The sequence below is a fragment of the Pinus tabuliformis genome, chromosome 2_2 (genome assembly GCF_031772625.1).
Source record: "Pinus tabuliformis cultivar Carrire ecotype Pingquan chromosome 2_2, CPIR1, whole genome shotgun sequence".
In the NCBI taxonomy this organism is placed as follows: Eukaryota; Viridiplantae; Streptophyta; class Pinopsida; order Pinales; family Pinaceae; genus Pinus; species Pinus tabuliformis.
Window position 1 is genome coordinate 394,172,526 of NC_142300.1, and position 23,314 is coordinate 394,195,839.

General features: G+C 41.7%; 1 protein-coding gene across 3 annotated transcripts in view; it reads left to right on the forward strand.

Moving 5' to 3' along the window:
* The window catches only part of LOC149192927 (uncharacterized), a 250,441-nt gene that overhangs the window by 105,361 nt on the left and 121,766 nt on the right, over positions 1-23,314 (forward strand). For all 3 annotated transcript variants that reach the window (XM_089404741.1, XM_089404742.1, XM_089404743.1), the window contains exons 5-7: positions 13,104-13,836; positions 14,054-15,259; positions 15,443-15,572. In XM_089404741.1, the coding sequence (XP_089260867.1) occupies positions 13,104-13,836; positions 14,054-15,259; positions 15,443-15,572 (2,069 nt within the window). The remainder of the gene's footprint in view (positions 1-13,103; positions 13,837-14,053; positions 15,260-15,442; positions 15,573-23,314) is intronic.

The window sequence follows — 23,314 nt, forward strand, 5'->3', positions numbered from 1 at the left end:
CTTATTTATGCAGCTCAACACTACATGCATCCCTTCTTTTTACAAAAGAAAACCTGTCCAGCACATAAAACTATCATCGATACCATGGGAGAGAGCTAAAACTGGAACTCCATAGATTCTGACTCCACCCCACCAAATTATTCATGGAAACCAAAGGACCCAATGGGAAGAGAGAAGGCTTCTTTCGACAACTCACCGGCCTTCCTATTTGTTAAAATTGGCAACTAGTGCCAAACTCTATGTGGGTCATCTTATTCATGGCAGCTGATATTTTTCTTGGATTCCTCTTGTCAAGAGTTGTAGCATTGATCTAAAGATCATCCGATTCCGATATGTATTCATGGAGATATGAATGTATTTGTGTTATGTGACAATTCGTCAAGGTTGGCCAGCAACCAAATTATCCCCACTTGACCTCCACGTTTTATTATAAATAGAGGTGGCCTTCAAGTCATTTTGACACACACTCACATTCTTGTGATCTCTCTCTTCATTCTGTTTTGGGTTTTGATGAAGGAGAGATCTAGAGGGAGTGCCCTAGGCTCTATGCTGCCCTAATGAAGAAGCCCTAATGCACTCAATAAAGAAGCCTTAACGCAGTCTTGGAGGAGTCTTACAAGCAGCCATGAAAGAGTCTAATACGCAGTCATGGAGGCTAGATCCTAATGCTGTCATGGAGAGACCTGAATGTTGTCATGAAGGACAGCCCTTAACACGGTCATGGAGGAGTCTAAGAAAGGCTCCTACGCTGTCCTAAAGAAAGCCCTTCTATGCAGCAAGGAGAAGCCTTAAGGAAGCCTCTATACACTGCCAAAGGATGCTCCAAAAGAGCCCTAGCCGCAGTTCTGTTTGTACCCTAGCCACAGTCAAGCTTCAGGTAGATAAGGAAGGTCTGAAAGTGGTTTGTATAACATGGAGAAGAGTGCTGAAAGGTATGTGTTAAAGTCTGTCCAGCAAGGCGTGCTTGGACAGCATATGTTAGGGCTGTGTTGACATAAATGCAAGTGCACAATTGTTGTATGTTGCAGATTCAGAAGCTATGGATGGAGCAAGGGGTGTGAACCTGATGAAGGCTATGAACAGTGAATGTAATCACTGTGTTGAAGACCTTGGTTGGAAACCTTTGGAACAGCAAAAAAGGACCATTAGAAGGCAGATTAATATAGGCCTATGTTCAGTGACCTTGGTGGAGCCCCGTCATTGATAGAAGGTAGATTGATGAGCTGATAATGTATGAAGGTACAGACTTCCTTGTGAGCAGCAGAGGAAAACTGTGTGTTAGGCCGCAGGCCATAACACCAAAGTCAATATTTCGTATGGGTATTTGATGGCCCAGATCATTAGCATAATATATGGAGTTGTCATACTGCTGAAGACATTAGAGGGCTGTATGATGTTGCTGCAATATGAGATGGGCAATGCCATTGTCATGGGTTGGTATTATTGCATTGAGGATCAGACTGCTAGCTAGATGCAACATGGTGATGGAATCACCTTGGAGAATCAGTTGAAGAATGTTTGCCTTCACCTGAGTTCAAAACTGCAGTTCTTGTCATCTTCATGGTGAAGATCTCTGATGTCTGATCTTGTCAAGTCAATGTGTTGACTTCTGATGTATATGTACTATCTCTCTCTATCTCTACTGAACTATTGAAGAATATAAGAAGAATTGATCAAGGGTTTCCCCACATTGGGGTTTGTCCCTTGCTGGCGCCACATCTTGTGTCCTCTTGTCTTGGCATGTCTTCTGCGATTTATATTTATGTTCTATCTGCATGTTACTATCATGCTAAATGTGATTGCTAACCTGGAATTGATATTGAGCTAATATGAAAATTGAACTAAATTTTCTCTAAGCATAGAACATACCTAAATTAACATGGTATCAACGCTGAGGTGAAGACAAAGCCCAAGCAAGAGTGAAAGAGCAATCACTGAAGACAGTTGGACAAGGTCAAAGGCTCAATGGGTTCCTCATCTCACTTCACGGGATGGAAGATGTCTTCGGATCTAACATTGGAAGAGCAAGAAGCGCTGGATTACGTGAAGGGTAAAATCCTCGAGCCTCCATAAAATGCACGAGTTGCTACAAAGATCAAGTACACTAAGGGTGGAAAGAAAGGCAGATGCCTTGCTTGCAATGAGTTTGGCCATTATGCGAGGGAATGTGCAAATAAGAAGGGACACATCTCATGATGATGATCACAATCATTTCAGGGGCATCTTCAATGATCGGAGGAACGATAGGTACAATGGCAAAGGAATAAAGGGAATGCAGGAAATGGCCGACTCTTCAAGAAAGCAAGGAACTCCAAGTATGAAGAATCAAATGTTGTTTCTGATAAGCAAAAGGAGTATTATCTTATATTGGTCCTCTCCATTACTTCTCCTCCGGACTATTTGGGAATCTGGCTTATTGATAGAAGTGCTTCAAGGCACTTCATCGAATATAAGGAAGCACTCTCTAATTTGATAGAGAAGGAGACAATCGTGGAGATTATTCTTGGAGACGATGTCACCTATCCCGGAAACGGTGTAGGGAATGATACCCTTCAATTGAATAAGGGTAGCACGATTCATTTACATCTTTATGTACCTGATCTCAAGAAGAACCTGGTGTCCATTTCAGAAATGGAAGTCAAAGGTTTCAAGGTGACATTCATCGATGGAAAGATATGTGTTTGAAAAAGGAATTTTGAAGATGCTTTTACTCTTGGGTTCAGGGTTGGAAATCTGTATCAAGTTGCTGGAAGTCCATTGGGGACCATGTCGTGTGACACATCTCTTCTATGGCACTGGAGGTTTGCCCATCTTCAACATAAGGCCCTACCCAATGTGAGACAGATGGTGACGGGGATGCCTGAATTCAAAGAAGAGCATGAAGGTACATGTTCGAGATGTACCGAAGGAAATATTACAAGGGGACCGTTCCCCTCATGTAATAGCAAGACCATAGATGTGGATCAACCCGAGCGGTTTGAGATTCATGATCGGGAATCTCATGTATGTTGTTTGAAGAAAGCTCTCTATAGCTTGAAGCAAGCACCCTGAGCCTGGGATGAGATGATTGATAGCTATTTGATGAAGCTGAGATTCACTAGGAGTGAAGCCGATGGAAACCATTTCTTTAAGGTTGTGGATGATAGACCTCTCATACTAGTACCTTATGAGGACGACCTCTTTCTGACAAGTGCAGACCCTCTCATTTGCAAAAGTAAGAAGGAGTTGGATTCCAAATTTGAAATGGTGAACTGCAAGCTTGTGACTACCTCGATGAAGCCTAACTTTAAGAAGTTATGGTGCTACCGGACCTGATTTGGGAAATGCCTCTGAGTTTCATAAACTCATAATAGCATTGATGTTCTTGGTGAACTCCCATCCGGATATATGCTTTGCAGTTAGCATGTTGAGCCAACATATCGCTGAGCCTCATCACTCGCATTGGATTGGTGCCAAGAATCATTTGAGATAATCTTCAAGGCACAATCTCTCATGGATTGAGATACACTGTCGGAAATGTGAAGCTGCATGATCATTCTGATGCTGATTAGGCAGGCAGTGTGGAGGATTGCTAGAGCACTTTTGGGCGCTGGTTCTCTTTGGGTTTTGCTTCGATATCCTGGATGAGGAGGAAGCAAAAGTCGGTTGCTTTGAGCACCACTAAGGCTAGATACATAACTACGAGTATGATCTCGTGTGAAGCTATCTGGTTGAGGAAGCTCTTTAGTGAATTGTTTGGACACGTGCTGGATACCATCGTGATCTTCTGTGACAACCAGAGGGAGATTCGATTGTTGAGGAACCCCGTGTTTTATGATCGCTCCAAACATATAGACATCAGGTACCATTTTATCTAGGATATAGTACAACAGGGAGCAAGAAGGCTCCATCACTCTGGGACTGATGTGCAGGTCGCTGATATTCAGATGAAGCCCCTGGGAAAGGTAAATTTTTGACTTTTCGAGAACGACTAGGAGTCGTGGAGGGACTCTCTCCTGAAGGTCCAGTATAATATGGACATTGAGCTCTGGGAGCTCCCGGGGGCTTGGGGGTACTTCTTAGAGTAATGAGCAACCATAAGGTGAGTGGTTCAATCTTCCTCTAGTGGTCTGCTATGTAGGCAGGATGAGTGGTTCATCCTTCTCCTGTCGAGATACAATCATAGGGTGAGTGGTTCAGCCTTCCCCTAGTGATTTGTTGTGTATAGGGTGAGTGGTTCAACCTTCCCCTGGGATACCCTTGGCGACATGTAGGCAGGATGAGTGGTTCATCTTTCTCCTGCTGAGACATCCTACCCATGCAGTCTGGGACTCATGGGAAGTACCTTTCATCTAGCCAATGAGTAGGGAAATGAGGATATGGACCATAGTAGTACCAATGGACGCATTTTGTAACTACCGTACTCCCTATGCTAGGATGATATTGATCTGGGATCAATTGGAAGTGACTTCGGGTTAGTAAGAGTGGTATGATACACTCTCTTTATTTGGAACTGATTTCAGATCAGTAAGAGTGGTATGATACACCCTCTTTATTTGGAACTGATTTCAGATCAGTAAGAGTGATATGAGACACTCTCTTTTATATGGGACTCACTTCGGGTCAGTAGAGGATGGTATGATACATTCTCGATCACTTCTTCTTCTTCATAGTTCAGCAGAGCAGTGTAGGGCACTGATGGCAGAGATAGTACAGACTGGTAGATGGATTAGTAGATGGAGTTCTCCCTAGTTGAGAGGGAGTGTTAAAATTGGCAGCTAGGGCTAAACTCCATGTTGGTCATCTTATTCATGGAAGCTGATATTTTTCTTGGATTCCTCTCGTCGAGAGGTGTAGGATTGATCTAAAGATTATCTGATTCCGATATGTATTCATGGAGATATGAATTTATTTGTGTTATGTGACAATTCGTCAAGGTCGACCATCAACCAAATTACCCCCACTTGTCCTCCATGTTTTATTATAAATAGAGGTGGCCTTCAAGTCATTTTGACACACACTCACATTCTTGTGATCTCTCTCTTCATTCTGTTTTGGGTTTTGATGAAGGAGAAATCTAGAGGGAGTGCCCTAGGCTATACACTGCCCTAATGAAGAAGCCCTAACACAATCAATAAAGAAGCCTTAACGCAGTCTTGGAGGAGTCTTAAAGCAGCCATGAAAGAGTCTAATACGCAGTCATGGAGGCTAGATCCTAACTGTTGGAATTTCTAAGTCTAGCCCGTTAGAAACCCTTCATGTACTTTCTGATTTATTCCTACCTACTTGTTCTGTTAAATAACAAGTTATTTACCATGTAAATACTGGAAATAAATACAAGTACATGCTCAACACATTACAGATCATCAACTGAAGGAAACAAAACAAGCACACAAGTGACACCATTGTTTTTGGACGAATGTCCCCGAAAAACCCAATGCGGGGAAACGGATGCAGCTATATGAGGGTTTTATTATTATGCAGTTTTTGAATACAATTTGGGTGCCAAAACCGGCTCACCCAACAGAGAATAATCTCGGCAGTAGTACCTCTCCTTCAGAGATAGATGCTCCGGTTGAAACCCCGGATAAACAATCTGGTAGCTCCTCAGCTCCAATCTGTCCCAGGAAAAACCCAAACATTAGCGTCTTCTGCCCTCTGTGTCAGCTTTCCCGACAGTTTTGGCAGTTCCCGACAGTTCTGGCTGTTCTCGGCAGTTCCGGCTTCTGCCCTCTGCATCAGCTTTCCCGGCTGTTCTAGCCGTTCTCGGCAGTTCCGGCTGTTCCCGGCAGTTTCGGCTTTTGCCCTCTGTGTCAACTTTCTTGGTTGTTCCTGGCAGTTCCGGTTGTTCTCGGCAGTTCCGGCTTTTGCCCTCCGCGTGAGCTTTCCCGGCTGTTTCGACAATTTCCGGCTGTTTCAACAATTCCCGGTAGTTTCGGCTTTTGCCCTTTGCGTGACTCCCTCTAGCTATGGGTCTACCTCTCTTTGCTTCTGTGCTGGTCTTTCAGCACTGTCCCTACCTCTCTGCCTCGTACTCACTGCCCCTCGCTGCAATTGATCACTGATTCTATCTCTCTTAGCAAACCCTGCTCTAGAGAATAGAATCACTGATCACTCTGGTGTGTTCTCCAAGTGACCCTCAAGCGTCCTCTTATACTTTTCTCGTTGACAAATCAACGGTCGAGATTAAGTCCCTAATCGACGGCTAAGATTATTGCTGGCTTGATCCATGTCTTTTGGACCATTCTAACACAGTTTTATATTAATTCACATTAATATTTTAATTTCCCAAGTTTAGTCTTAGGCACCCCATTAAAAATATTAATTATTTTAATATTTCCCTAACTGTTTAGAATCTGCCCAAACCCTTTCTGGGTATTGGAGATCTCATGTGCCCTAACCTCCACCAAATTTCGTGGCTAGAGCACATTCGATGCTATCCCAAATCAACACTCCCTCTTAGTGAGGACTGTGTGCTCTAGCAATACTCCTTACTGAGTATCACCTTGATCATCTGGCATCGGTCCCTGTGCTGATGCTAGGCCTGTTGCCCATCATCCTCTGCACTGCTGCATCCTGTACTGTTGCCCATAGCTCTGCCACTGCCATTGCTGCATCTGTACGACAGCTCCCTCTGCATCCGTGCTGCTGCCCATGGCCCTACCACTGCCACTGCTGCGTCTGCACTGCATCTCCTCTCATCATGCTGCATCGTGCTGCCCATAGCACTACCATTGCTAACTGCTGCACTGCAACTCAGTTATTGAGAAGTAAGTAACTGATCTCCCAACTCTGACCTCTCTGTCAAGCTAGAGTACTCTTGATGCTGAAGCTCTCTCTGCCGTTGACAAGTGCTCCCTTTTTGACTTCTGCGTTGCTGCAACGACTCCCTGCATCTCACACCGTTGCACACCTCTGTGCCATCCTGCACTGGTGCAACACTACCGTGCCTCTCGCACTGTTGTAGCCTGTTAGCCTCGCGCTGACCTGGGAATTTTGCATTGTAGCTCTCTTTGTCAATTAATCCGCATCCGTCTCTACCGACATCCACCAGTCCTGCTACTCCTCTTTGGGGTGCCCATAGCAAGGTATAATCCAAGAGGCTGGGTACCTCGAGGATCCTGCACCTCATCGCCGGTAGTCCGTTTGACTAAAAATCTATGTCTCCCCACTTCCGCTCAAGTGGCGTGTGTGCACTCATGGCACAGTCATCGTCTGTCTCCACTTCCTTCTCTGCCCTTGCTGGCGCTGCCTTGGTCTCGGAGGCCTCTCCCTTGTTCTTCTTCCTTGGACACTGGGTCGCATAATGACCCAGCTCCCCACAGTGGAAGCATTTGATCTTGGAGAGGTCCTTCTTCTTCTGTTTCTCTTGCTTTCCCTCAGATGCTAGGGCAACATCCTCCTCCTCCTCCTTCTTGACTCTGATCCCCTTGCTGTTGCTTCCCGCCTTGCTTAGCCTTCTGATCTCTTCTTGGCAAAGAGCCGCCCACATTTCCTCCCAATGTGGAAGGGTCGCTCTGCCCAGTATACTCTGGACAAATACCTCCCAGTCTTCTGAGACTGCGTTTAGGGCTGTTCTCACCATCAATTCCTGATTCGACGTGGCCCCTATGGAAGTCAGCTGATCCCAGATCTCATTCAGTCGACCGAGGAAGGTGTCGATCGATTCTTCCTTCTTCATCTGGTATAACTGCAACTGATTTTCTAGTGACATCCTTCTCTGCACAGAAGTATGCTGATACAATTTCTTTAGGGCCTCCCACATCTCATTTGTCGTTTCCTTCTTGGCAATGTGTGGTACTACATGGTCGTTGACCCCATCAAGGATGATGCTCTTGGCCCTTGCCATTGCCTCCTGGTACTTGTCGTTATTAGCTGGGTCAACTAGGATCGCTATCGTCCTCAAGGCAAAGTGCTTGACACGATTTCTGTCAAGTATGGATAAGATTCTAGCCTTCCAGACTGTGAATTTTGAGGCTTCGTCCAGTCTGTCCTAGTCTCTTACTCTGTGTAGTGCCATGCTGCTCTTCTACTTCCCTCCTGGAAGTTTTCGATGTGACTCCCTTTGAGCCTTGATTTCCCTCCTGGAAATCCTTTTGCCAATGTCGAGATGTACCCTACTTTGATCGTCTCTGCAACTGCACCACTGATCTGGATTTCTCGGCTAGAAACCCTTGGTAGCAACTCCATCCTCCTTGGCCTTGCCTTGTTAGGTACTGTTTTGACTACAATACCCCTCCAGCTCCACTCTGCAACTTACCCACAACGTCCTAACCCTAGCAACCTGAAGGTGAGAGCTCCTAGGCTCTGCACAGTCCCGACACCGACAAACTAGTTCCCTCAGCCAACTGCGTCAGCCCTCCTGGCCTCTGCGTGGCTCTGTGTGAGCCTGTCTTTGCCTCCTTCAGCCTCTTCTTGGCTCGAACTTGATGACACAGGCATTGCGTCACCCCTTCCTTGTTGCTAGGAACAACTTTTGTCACTCGGGACAACTGTTTTCTGCTGCTGTTGCTCTGCTCTGCTGATGTCCTCAGTTCTCCTGTGATTTGCAACCACGCTCTGATACCATGTTGGAATTTCCAAGTCTAACCCGTTAGAAACCCTTCATGTACTTTCTGATTTATTCCTACCTACTTGTTCGGTTAATTAACAAGTTATTTACCATGTAAATACTGGAAATAAAGACAAGTACATGCTCAACACACTACAAATCATCAAATGAAGGAAACAAAACAAGCACACAAGTGACACCATTGTTTTTGGACCAATGTCCCTGGAAAAACCCAATGCAGGAAAACCGGTGCAGCTATCTGAGGGTTTTATTATTATGCAATTTCTGAATACAATCTGGGTGCCAAAACCGGCTCACCCAACAGAGAATAATCTCGGCAGTAGTACCTCTCCTTTGGAGACAGATGCTCTGGTTGAAACCTTGGATAAACACTCTGGCAGCTCCTTAGCTCCAATCTGCCCCACGAAAAACTCCAGCGTTAGCCTCTTCTGCCCTTTGTGTCAGCTTCTACCCTATGCGTCAGCTTTCTCGACAATTCGGCTATTAGCGGCAGTTCCGGCTGTTCTCGACAGTTTTGGCTTTTGCCCTCTGCGTCAGCTTTCCCGGCTATTTCAGCAGTTCCTGGCAGTTTTGGTTGTTCCCGGCAGTTCCGGCTTCTGCCCTCAGCGTCAGCTTTCCCGGCTGTTCCGGCAATTCTAGATATTCCCGACAGTTCCGGCATCTGCCCTTTGCGTGGCTCCCTTTGGCTCTGCATCTGCCTCTCTTTGCTTTTGTGCTGGTCTCTTGGCACTATCCCTGCCTCTCTACCTCGTACTCACTGCCCCTCGCTGCAATTGATCACTGATTGTATCTCTCTTAGCAAACCCTGCTCTAGAGAATAGAATGATTGATCACTCTGGTGTGTTCTCCAAGTGACCCTCAAGCCTCCTCTTATACTTTTCTCGTTGACAAATGAACGGCCAAGATTAAGTCCCTAATCGACGGCTAAGATTAGATTTGACTTGATCCATGTCTTTTGGACCATTTTAACATAGTTTTATATTAATTCACATTAATATTTTAATTTCCCTAAGTTTAGACTTAGGGACCCCATTAAAAATATTAATTATTTTAATATTTCCTTGATTGTTTAGAATCTGCCCAAACCATTTCTGGGTATTGGAGATCTCATGTGCCTTAACCTCTCCACCAAATTTCGTGGCTAGAGCACATCCGATGCCACCCCAAATCAACACTAACTCTGTCATGGAGGGACCTGAGAGACCTGAATGTTGTCATGAAGGATAGCTCTTAACACAGTCATGGAGGAGTCTAAGAAAGGCTCCTACGCTATCCTAGAGATGGCCCTTCTATGCAGCAAGGAGAAGCCTTAAGGAAGCCTCTATATGCTGCCAAGGATTCTCCAAAAGAGCACTAGCCACAGTTCTGTTTGTGCCCTAGCCACAGTCCAGAAAGGCCCTAACTGATGGCCTTATTCTGCATTATATGCTGCCCTTCATCCGCAATTGAAGAAGGCTCTTATATGCTGGAAAGAGGAGGCCTTAACTAGCCCTAATCGCAGTCCTCCAAGGTGATATAATCCACAGTCAATAAGGGTTCTATGCAGCAAGAGGAGGATTCCTATACGCTGGAAAAAGGAGGCCTTAACTAGCCCTAGATGCAGTCAAAAGGAAGTCTATTCAAGCATGCCCTAGCCGCAGTCATACCACAGCTATATGATGCCTAATCTGACCTCTGTTTTGGACAGGGACAGCGTCAAGCTTCAGGCAGATAAGGAAGGTCTGAAAGTGGCTTGTATGACGTGGAGAAGAGTGCTGAAAGGTATGTGTTAAAGTCTGTCCAGCAAGGCGTGCTTGGACAGCATATGTTAGGGCTGTGTTGACATAAATGCAAGGGCACAATTGTTGTATGTTGCAGATTCAGAAGCTATGGATGGAGCAAGGTGTGTGAATCTGATGAAGGCTATGAACAGTGAATGTAATCACTGTGTTGAAGACCTTGGTTGGAAACCTTCGGAGCAGCAAAAAGGGACTATTAGAAGGCAGATTAATATAGGCCTATGTTCAGTGACCTTGGTGGAGCCCCGTCATTGATAGAAGGTAGATTGATGAGCTGATAATGTATGAAGGTACAGACTTCCTTGTGAGCAGCAGAGGAAAACTGTGTGTTAGGCTGCAGGCCATAACACTGCAGTCAATATTTTATATGGGTATTTGAGGGTCCAGATCATGAGCATAATACATGGAGTTGTCATACTGCTGAAGCCATTAGAGGGCTGTATGATGTTGCTGCAATATGAGATGGGCAGTGCCATTGTCATGGGTTGGTATTATTGCATTGAGGATCAGACTGCTAGCTAGGTGCAGCATGGTGATGGAATCACCTTGGAGAATCAGTTGAAGAATGTTTGCCTTCACCCGAGTTCAGAACTGCAGCCCTTGTTATCTTCATGTTGAAGATCTCTGATGTCTGATCTTGTCAAGTCAATGTGTTGACTTCTGATGTATATGTACTCTCTCTCTCTCTCTGCTGAACTATTGAAGAATATAAGAAGAATTGATCAAGGGTTTCCCCACATTGGGCTTTGTCCCTGGCTGGTGCCACATCTTGTGTTCTCTTGTCTTGGCATGTCTTCTGCGATTTATATTTATGTTCTATCTGCATTTTACTATCATGCTAAATGTGATTGCTAATCTGGAATTGATATTGAGCTAATATGAAAATTGAAGTAAATTTGCTCTAAGCATAGAACATACACTATTTAGCTTCCTTAAGATGTGCCTCTAAGAGAGCAATTCAAAGGATTGGACATAATCCTGAGGATCCTGAAGCAGTGGGCCAAGCCCTACATCCAACATTGAAATTTTAAATTGCTGTTGTTCTATTCTAATTTTCATTGTCTCACTCTCCAGTATCCTTACAAATCATTTGAACATCATATTAATTCTTTATTTTTAAGTTTCAATTAATTTTTATCTTTATTTTACAGTTCCTCTTTGTTTGGTGCATGTGAGCACATTTGCACAGAGGTTGCAGGGATGTGGGTGGCTTTAACTCTTCTATAAACAGATGGACAGTTGGTTTTATGTACAGCAAAAAATTGAGATGCAATTTTTATCGATTCTTTTTAACATTATTTAAGTAATTTAGTTTAGTCTATTATGTTTTATTCTCTTTTACTATTTGTGCAAGTGCATGTGCATACTGATTGGACAAACATGGTAAACAGTTGCCATTTTAATAATGTTTTTTCTGATATTTATTTATATTTGGCTATATTTAGATAGTTGTTACACATGTGACCTTAGGGGTGGCTGTATAGGTGGAGGAATAGATGCATGTACACAGGTATGAATCAGCTTATGCATAATATATACTTTTATGTACACATATATGATTTGTTGCCTATTTATTTACTTCACTTGTGGGTACGTGCCAAGCAAAGTAATACTATTATGTACAAATATGGTTGGCTGTCTATTTATCCACTTCACCTTTGGGTACATGCTAGGCAAAGAAAATAACAAACTAGTATTAAATTAATTATTAAATTAAATACAATAGCTTTTAGCTGATTTCAATATGCGAACCAAGCTAACATAGAAATATGCTAACCAAGCTAACAATGTGTAATATTTTGGGACAGAAAATCTGCCTAACGGACTAAATATGGCAAACAATTGGTAGATGCTTATGCCTACATGTGGATGCCATCCTCTGTGTGTGTGTATCTATCCACACACACATTCAGCCATTGTGCTGGATGATCTTTTCAGCGAGACACTTCATGTGTACCCAGACCTTGTGTACATGTCCCAGACTGAATCCCAAGTTTTTTGGCTGTTTCAAGGGATGACCGAGTGGTTGGCTCAATGGGATGTTATCCCCTCTGCCTGGTTTCAAATCTCACCAGGGGACATGTTTGACCCGTTGTGATAAGTCTCAAGGAGTAGGCTCCCGCACCCTCGTGGAGTCTCGGCTCTTGCTAAGTCATACATTCCTGGTATATCTGGCTTACAGCTTGTTGGATATACTCTTGGTGTTATAGTGACAGCTGCTACTATAGCATGTTGATAATAATAATTCATAATAATAGCTTTGGAATTCAGGGTAGGGTAAATATTGTATCTTAATCACTGGTCAACAATGAAGTGTTAATGGGAAGGTCAATCATGACGGGGATAGTCAGCCATGCAGGTGCCTCAGATTAATTTTTAGAACTGATGTATGTATTGTGAACTAATGGTAACTCAATATATACATGTCTGTTTCCTTTGGGGTGCTGTGAGTCTTGGGGTCTGAGATGGGGCCCTTTTATATTATGGTTAAATGGATTCTGGGAATTAGGAGTCTTATGTGCTTGTAACATAACCATACTTCACAAGTTTTGTATGACAGTTATTTCAACCGAAAAAATCCTCATGATGAGAAGTGAAGAGCCCCGCATTTATAATATGGAACACTAATGAGTGGAGTTAGTTTGCCTTACAAAGGGAGACAACTTGGCATTTCTTTTCCTATTGATTTAAAAGTATATAACTAAATGATTTTCTGTTTTTTTGGTTGTCATGTACTTGATGGTGTTTTTTCTTGATGTTTGCTCCCATTTTAGGTGAAAGCTCCTGATGATGAGAGAGGTTGGGATTGGCCTGATGCAAATTTAACTGAAACTGGAACAGCGAAATACAAGAGTACTAGCTCACAAAATATGGAAAAGGAGAATGCTTCATCATATAGAATGGATAATTCCACAGTGAAAGCAAGAAATACACAATCATGGAATTATCCAGTTGATCGTAGCAACTCTTATGAAGGGCATGCTACTCAAGGCCTCTCAAATGGTAGTTTTCTTCCAAGCACAGTCCAGAGAAATGTGCATGAGGTTCGTGAGACCTTATTGAAGAATTTTAGCAGGGTTTGCAAAGGAAGCATGCCGACTCAGCTGAATCCACAGTTATCAGAGAAACTCAAGGAGAACCTCCCAAGGGCTTCAAACATGTCTTCTAATAATTCATACAGAGGTTCACCAAATTATGTAAACACCTCAGGTGCTGAATATATTGATTTTATAAATAATGGTGGACAATCTTTTTTCCCCAATCAAGGTCCAGCAGGAATAAAAAGCTTTCAGAAGGGTTTTACTCTAAGCAGCTTGAATAACATACAGGAACCGATCCCATCAGAGAAGGATACTATGTCATCAAGCTTTGAGCTGAGGCTTGGTCAACCTTCTCAGCAAACACATGCACTTCATGGTCCACTGCAACCTTCCTTAGATCCCCAAGTTTCTAATGCGACCATGGAGAGACATAAACCCTTATTTCTTGAGCGTATGGTGCAGAGAGGTAATGCCAAATGTCCTCATCACGTTTGAGGCTTCCTAGGTTTCAGTAATCTTAACTCTATGTTCTTGAATAGAATTGTATTTACAGTGAATAAAAAATAAAAAGAATTCAAAGTAGCTGGTAATTGTGATTTTGTGCTGGAAAGTTGAATCTTGTGTGGTAGTCTTTGTAATCTCTAGGCTGAATAGAGGCATAACTGTGGGAATTGTTGGTGCAGTTTATGATCGAAGTGTGCCAGAGGGAACCCAGCAAAGTGGTTCATGCAATCTTCCTGCTTTTTCTGGCAACAAGGAGAAAGGGAAAGAAAGGCAGTTTGAGAATCATCTATATGGAGTTGGAAGGTCAAATGTGATGGAATCTGGATGCATTGACCATTTAAAGGAAGATTCTATGAGAGGATCAGTTATGTCTATGTTTCTTCAATCTGGTGGGCATTCTGTTGGTGCTGTAAGGGAGGTACCATTACAGTCTATGAATATTGTTATGGGGGATCCTGAACAACTCTTAAACAAGTTGACGCACTTCAATGCTGATTCTCATGTGATGAAGCATGATGCACTAGGGGCCTTGAGAAACCAAGTTGCAGGGCTCCCAAATAAGGGTTACATTCAAAGCATGGACTATGGATCTAATCCAAGCCAATCAAAATTTGGTACGACAGTGGGGCCTAGTGCAGCCTGTGACATGTATGAAAGCTCGTCTTCTTTAGTTCAAACAAAACAGAGTTTTGACAATAGGCTGCTACATGAAGTCATTCCTGCGCAGTGCCTTCCCTTGGAAGTAGCCATGCACAACAAGCAATCTCAAATGAATGAAACACAAAAAGCTACTGTGTCACCGATTGAGACAGATATCAGAAATGGCCCTAGTTTGATTGCGTTGTCTTCTAGCTTTGGAAATAGTGATCATTCTGATTCCTTTTGGCAAAGAGCCATAAATTCTGCTCTTTCAAAGAACAGTGGCACTTTATCATTATCAGCATCAGCACACCTGAATATACCCAGAGTAGCTGGTGCAGCGAGTCTATCCAAGGTTACAGAGAGTGTTGAAAATAAAGTACATGTTGAGGCACGCCAAATGCAGCATATGTCTGAGGAACAGTTAAGAAGTATGCTTGATTTCAGAGGTGGTATCCAAGCTTGCAAATCAAGTGAAACAACACCAGACATTTCTTACCAAGAATCAAAGTCTATGATGAGCCGAGAACAAGGTCAGCTGGCAGGGCTATTTAGTAACATCACCATTCCAGTACAAAGGAGTTGCATTCAAGAAGAATTAAGAAACGAGTCCAACTCCAGTCAAGGAATGAGCCACATGGATAAACATACTCTAGGTAATGTTTGTGGAAATGTTGCTGGAATCAATCAAGTTCGCAATGATCAAGATATAATGGATCCTCCGGAAAAGTCAAATTTCCATAGTGGTGAGTGCTATTAATATTGCACTGCTTTTATCTGGTTGCTAATCCTAAACTAATTGTAATATATCGAGGAACATAATATTTGTTGTTTATCTTATTGTTTGTATACAATTTCTGAGATTTGGATATAATTTTGTTTTTATCTGATTTCTTAGAATGATCCCAATGCACATCTTATTTCTGCAGGTCCAAGCTCTTCACAGTGCAATACTCCTAATTCGAAAGATCAACATCGAAAACATTCTCCAACAAAAGATGTATTTGTTCAGCATATTGATTGTGGCATGCCTAGTACAACTGACCGGCCATTGCTCAGGTTTAAGCTTGGACAGTGCTTCATTCAAATCGTTTTGGTAGATACTAGTTTTTCAAAAACTTAATAGCAATAACCTGGAAAAGTGAGGGTTAAATCCTGACTCCCCATTACAGCATATGCAAACTTTCCATCACATACATTTAGAAAATGTTTCTAAAACTAAAACGCGAGATTATGTAAGTGTTTTGAACTTGGTACCATTCGTGTAGAACTGGATCCTTTAGCCAGCACATGGTGAACTTTGTGCTTCTCTGTAATAGTTTTTGCAATATAAAATATAGTCAATTGTGTGATCAGAAGTTACATTGGTCACCATAGAATTATGCCAAGCTCGTAGCAGCTTTTTATGATAAATGGTGTTTAAACCTTATGAGAATATCTGAAAACCATTTTTAGAGCGAAGCATACTTTTAGAGACCGCGGGTTTGCCAAACCTCATTGGCAGAACATTGTCTCATTTCTCTGTTTTGTTCTTATTACTGCAAAATCTAGCAGGCCTAGTGCAAAGCGTCACTAGGCAGGTCCAGACCTTGTGGCAACAAGAGATTGGCTATCACTGTTACCTCAGCAGCCTTTCTCCAACTATTTAATGGTACTTGAACCGCAAGGGAGGCTTCCTTATAATTATCACCCAAAGGATTTTCAATAAGAAGGATATGAGGAGATTGATGAGGTCTAATGGTTGGGATACGGTACTGGCACAGCCTGGAGGGCATAGATGTTTTTTTATCAAAGTGCAAGCACTTCGTCCCTAGACCATTTAAACAAACTATAGTGCTGTTATAAGTTAGGGTTTTACTGATTTTCAATGATAGGGCATGCAATGTCATATAACAGCCAAAAGAAATAGTCTTACAATGATTGATCAACAAAGGATTGTGGCTATCAATTAAATAAATATGCAGTGTAGTGTCTTAGGATAATTTTTTTTGTCCCAGGGCTTCTTATTCACTAGGTTTTTCAACAGAGTAGAAGTTTATTCATTCATACAACAGGAGATATTTCTTTATATCGTTCAACAATAGAAATACACATGCATGAATAATCTGATCATTAATTATATGATATTCCTTAGTTCCACAATGAATGGGACCAGCTGTCCAAAAACTCAGAATGTACACAGTCACTATTTTAATTCAACACTGTTGCAAGTATAAGTAACCACATCTGCTGCTAAACCAAATTCGACTGAGTCCTAATTTACCCTACAGAACTTAAGCTATCTTATCTTGCTGGTTAGCCTGAGAGACTAAATCACAGTAGGCTCGGCTGCCTTCCCGAGGTATCGCAGTTTGGTCCTGTAACAGTTCAGACCTGCAACTTGGATCTGTAACAGTTTGGCTCCTCAATCTTTGCCTGCACTCCTCAGCCTTTGCCTGCGTTGTCCCAGAAAACCTCAATTCGTCCCACAACTAGTAACTGGAAATGCCAAGGAGTTTTTGCTCAATCAGACAGATGCCAGATTCTATAACTTGCTCAACAATTCGTAACAGAAGATGAATGGGGAAGAATGACTAGCTAGGGTGGAATCTTTTATCACTGAAATTAGTAGAGAAAAAGGGGTCTTAAAATCCTCAGAGCCACAACTCAAGAAAACAGATATAATTGATCCAAATCAATGATCCAAAATAGTAACAACTCTCCTCTATTTATAGATTCCCTCATGGGGTTTCTCAAATGTGAGGGGTTGCAACTGCCACCCCAATTTGGGCATTTCCCCCCTTGGATAGGCTACTTCGTCCCCCTTGGCCAATCAATCAATAAGTAACATTACAGTCCCCCCTTCCCGACATTGCTTGTCCTCAAGCAATTGCAAGTTCTGGTGCTGCCAACTTTGTTCTCTTTCTTTGATATTAGAAATCAGACCAAGTAGATGTTCAATCATTTTGATAGCTCTTTCAAATTCACTCTCCTTATAGCCATATTGACCATAATTTGCCCAATGTTCTTTAGCGGTGTCTGCAACAGATACCAACCTTTGACCAACCCTTTTATCTTTATTCTTATGAGCGATCATTGAAAGGCAAGCTAATACAACCCAGATTTAATCCTTCTCACGAATGTGATCAGTATCCGTCTCAATATTGTCCCCTACATAGTGACAGTCTCCCTGTATCCATGGGATTGCCAAGAAATCTAGCAGCTCCAATTTCTGATGCATCTATTTTATGCATAATATTCACCAACTCCTTAGCAGGCGTTAGGTTGGGGTCTGGATATGCATTCCCAAAGTCCAGGTATCCACCCTTCCTTAACATTGCTTCCGGAACTGCATATACTGTATCTTGTTTTCTTCTTCCCTTGGATACCAAGAAGCTAGGATAATCTTCAGAATTGCAAATTGTTTCTGAAATATCTTGTTTAATGTAGTGCCTCTTGAAATGTAACAAGTGCATGTATTCTCATTCCTATTCTACAAACCTCCTGCATCAATATTATTTTTATTGCTATCAGACATACCTGAAGAAAATCTGACAGCAAACTCCCTTCTGTTCATCGCCTCTTGATTATCCTCATCTGTTTCTGTTCCAACACCTAAATTTTTGGGTGCACAGTTTCCAACAATACTATCTTTCGTTTGTTTCTTGGCACCAAACATATGATCAATAGGAAGGGACTTTTCACTTTCTTTCTTCCTGTCTTTTGGCACAAATTGCTGAGAATAAAGACTCCAAAATTATCCTTTTTTTTACAAATATTGAAGTTTGGTTTCTTGCTTCCTCTTTTGTAGTTTTTGTTATTTTCTCAAACTCAACAGTCCATCTAACAATGTTATGGATAACAGTGCTATCTCCTATGTGTTTCATAAGTTGATGTGCCCAAACCCTTTTGCCAGACTTAACGGTGCAATTAACAGAGATGTTTAATATTACCATGTCAGGTACAAGGCCATTATCTTCCATTTCCTCTAACAATCCTAGAGAGTCCCCAACTATTGCCACCTTGCAGAAATACAAGATCATAATGCTATATGTGACAGCATCTGCAGATTGTTTTTCTTCTTCTTCAAATCATCAAATAGCTGATAAGCAACTGTTGCTTTGCCTTTCTTGATTAGGTCATCAATCAATATATTATAAGAACAAGAATTTGGTACCATGCCCTCCTGTACCCTTTTTTCAAAAAATTGGCATGCATCTGCTAAGTTTCCAACCTTGAACTGGTCATCAAGAAGATCATTGTACACAATAAGCTGGGGATTGCAAACGTTATTAGCCATTTGGTTGAAAATTTTATGGGCTTTGTTGATTTTGTTAACTTTGCAAAATTTGCAGATTAAACTCCCATACGCGACTGTAATGGGAGAGTCTCTTAGGCCTTTTCCCCTGCTTCATCTTCTCTTGTACTTTGTTTTTCTGTCTTGGGCTTGCCATCAATATCACCAGATCTGTCTTTCCTGCAGCTACTGCAAAAATCATTGACTGCTTTCTGCTGTGTGCCTTTATCCTTCATTTCAGGTTCTTGATCAGTCTTGCGATTCACGTGTGTTTGACCCTTGCAATCCTTTGCAATCTATGGTCCCTGCAAATTGATCCCAGTGCTAGTTTGCCCGAGGGCATTAAATTGAATAGGAACATAGTGATTGCTGCCTGTATTAATCCCAAGTAGGGCAAGAAGCTGAGACATCACTTGCTGGTGCTGCTGCCACAAATTTTCCCAAAAATGTTCGTTCTCCATTGAGCCTTACCTCAAGACCTTGGGTTCATGACATCAACCCAATTGCTCACATGGCTGGCAGGGTGAGCCAACTCTGATACCACTGTAGTGTCCTAGGGTATTTTTTTTATCCTAGGGCTTCTTATTCACTAGGTTTTTCAACAGAACAAAAGTTTATTCATTCATGCAATAAGAGATATTTTTTCATATCATTCAACAATAGCAATATACATGCATGAATAATCCGATCATTAATTATATGATATTCCTTAGTTCCACAATGAATGAGAGTGGCTGTCCAAAATCCCAAAATGTACTCAGTCACTATTTTAATTCAATACTGTTGCAAGTATAAGTAACCAGATCTGCTGCTAAACCAAATTGTTGATTGGAGTAGAGAAGAAGTGTTTTGCTTGTCTAAGTGCTAAGACTAGCAGAAGAACACAAAAGACTACCACTTTAGTAGAATATTAATTTATATAACTATTTCTTAAAGTTGGACTTAGGAAAAAGTTCCCAAGTTAAGTTATGATTTATTCTAAGTCATTGATCATGATTTGATCTCACCCATTGAGAAGGAGATTAGGGTTGAGGTCGAAATTATAAGAGGAGATAGAACAAGTTGGTGGCAAGTCAGTGGAGCACAAGCAAGGGTGAGAGTGTACCGAAGGAAGAGCCAAGAGTTCAATAGTTCGCAAAGGTTTAGCTTCCAAGAGAGATTCAGATAAAGTAAAGGTTCAATTGCCTTAGCCTTGAGATCAATTGTGCAACACTAGTTTGCACATGCACGCTGGAGGAGAGAAATTGTGCGAGCATGTGTAAGCAGACATGCAAATTCGTGCGACATTTTGGCAGATAGAGGAGGTAGTGATCAAATTGGTTTATCTTGGAGGATTGATCAATTGTATTTATGTGATAAAAGGGAAGTTTCCCCCTTTTAATTTTTAGAAGAAAACCTTTTGTTGTAGAAGAATAATAAAATACACACAACGTTGCAAGTTTTTCCCGGAGTTGGTGTTTCTTGGGTATATCTTGTGTTCTATGGTTTGATGTGTTTGTCTTTTGATTTATTTTCCACTGTGCATATTAAGTTAGAAAACTCAGTGTATTTGTGATTTAAGTTTCCATAATATCAATTGTTTATGTTTCTAGGTTTTTATACTTAGAAGATTGTGGATCAATGTATTGGGATTTAAGGAAATCTAACATGGTATCAGAGCTCATTTTGTGATTGAAGACCAAGCACAGATTTTTTCTTCAGGAGCATATTTTGCAATTCAGAGGGAGCGAATTTATCAGCTGGATTTGGCCATCAGGGTTCTGAACAATGCACATTGATTTTACCAGTGCGATTTGTATTGAGCAGTTTAATTTGGCAATATGGCATATCAGGGTCTCAGATTTGAAGACAGATTGGACAGTGTGTCCAACTTCTATCCGTGGTGTGAAAGGATAGGAGTGGTGGTGGAAGAACAAGGGGTTTGGGATTTTGTTGATAATTTCCTAGTTGCACCCACATATCCTCAACAATTGGCTCAACATAACAAGATGTATGGTAAGGCAAGAAGGATTATCTTGGAGGGAGTCAAAGACCACATTATCCCCAAGTCAAAGAAATGTGGACTACCATCATTGGTCTCTATCAGGGTTCGAGCAAGGCCAGGAAGCAAGTGTTGAAGGACAAGCTTAGGAGCATTGAAATGTCCAAGTCAGATTCAGTGGTTGGTTGTTGCTGAAAAATGTGTAACAAGGTTCGGTCTTCATAGATATGAAATGTACTTTTGATTCTTGTATATTGTAAAATAAAAGAAAATTATTATTATTAATTTTGAAGCATGGGATTAATGGTCAAGGTCTTTTATTTTATAGGTCAAGCACCCATTGAGTGCTTCTAGGGTTTGTCCTAGGTCAAGATGTCAAAAGGGTCATTGTCATAAGCTGAAGACCCCATCAGGCACATTGTAAATTGAAAATTATTTTTGTCATTAAAAATGTCAAAATACCCTTCAATACCAAGTCGACCTTGCAGCTGGCTAGTCGACCTATTTTGAGGAGCCACGTCCACCTTTAGAATCCTATATAAAGGAGGGAACTCGACCTCCTTAGAAGACATTTTTTCATCACTCACTCATTCAAGTGAAGAAGAAGAGCAAGAAGGCAGCGCAGAAGGAAGAGGACGAAGAAAACTTGTTTCTGGGCTATTTCCCTCTCACACTTGCAAAGGAAGGTTAGGGTTTCTGTTGTTGGATTACGGTTTTGCTTCCGTAGGTTCGATCTTGAAGAAAGAAGAGAAAGAAGGTCAACGAAGGTCACAATAGGTCATCCTCAAGCACCAGAAGAAGGAGAAGGGCAAGCGAAGGTCTGAAGAAGCCTTGGGAGGCCAAAATAAGCTCACACGTGTGGCAGTAGTTGCTGTTGGGAGGGCCAGAAATTTTAGACCTACAGTAGAGGCCGAAATTCTGAAGATGGGGGTCGAAGTTATGCTAGTGGAAGATATTTGATTGGGTTTGACTTGGACAAAGGAAGCACATCATCCGGAAGGGTTGGACTTGGTCTTGGATGATATTGGTCTTGGTCTAGAGGTCTTGTAATTTGTCAATTGAAGGATCTATAAGAAAAGAAGAGATTTGTGGGTTTTCCTCTCAAGTGGAGAGGTTTTGGCCCTGGCTTGCAGCCCACATTCTATGTTCTTGTCTTCTATTTTTCTTCTTGTTTTGGTAGTTGTTTGATGATACTCAAACATAATAATAAGTGAAGAAGATTATAAGTAAGGAAAAATAAAAAGGCATCACAAGCAGTTATCAAGAGAAAGAGAGATCATCGTAACTATTGCCCTATAGATTTCTCAACATGGTATCAGAGCTAAGGTTGGCTAAGGGCATAATGAAGATCTCTGTGACACTGAAGAAGTTCCTAAAGTAGTGTTCAAAGGTAGCAAGTCATCTTAAGAAGGGCATCTAAGAAGTATGGGATCTCCTATTGTTCTCTAAGAAGAAAGTGACCAAGACATCTACAAAGGATGAAGGATTATTCTCAACACTCACTGGCACATTTCAAGATGAGAATATTTGGGTGATTGACAGTGGAGCATCAAGGCATATGACTGGTCAACATAAGCAATTGAAGGCATTATCAAAAGGGAAGTATTCTTACTCCATAAAACTTGTTGATAATAAAAGCTACCCTGTGAGAGGAATTGGATCAACTTCGATTGAGTTGGAAAATGGAGGAAACATTCATCTCAACAATATTTTATTTGTTCCAGGTTTGCACATAAATTTACTTTCCATTTCATGCTCAGAAGACAAGGGTGATTGAGTTGCATTGATTGATGGAAAGGTTGTAGTATGGGGTAAAAACTCAAGCATAGATGATGCTACAATGATAGGGGATTCGTGAAGGAAGACTCTACAGATTGATAACTCCCCTCGCTTAAGCTTTGGTTCACATTGAAGTTAGCCCATGTGAACTTTGGCATAGAAGATTTGGTCATCTCCACTACAAAATCCTTCCAACCCTAAATACCATAGTAAGATCATGAAGGAATTTTCAAGGGATGTGCATTGGGTAAGAACACCAAGAGACCATTTGGAAGCAGTGCTTCAAGGTCAAAAGAAATATTGGATCTTATCCATTCTGATGTCTGTGGTCCTATTACTCCAAAATCACTTGGAGGTCATCTATACTATGTCACATTCATAGATGACCATTTAGGGAAAACTTGGGTTGACTTAATGAAATCCAAGGATGAAATTTTTACCGAATTCCAAGAATTCAAAGCTGAAGTACAGAACGTTACAGAAAGGAGAATCAAGATATTAAGATATGATAATGGAGGAGAATATACTTCAAAAGAACTTATAACCTTCTGTAAGGAGTCTGGGATTAAGAGAGAGCTGATAGTCCCATATAATCCTGAGCAAAATGGAGTTGCATAACGAACGAATTGGTCCATTGAAGAAAGTGTGAAAGCAATGCCACATGATCAAGATTTGTCGAAATTCGCGTGGGGTGAAGCAACAAAAACAACTATATACATACAAAGTCGAAGCCCCCATAGGTCACTAGATAACTTGACTCCTGAA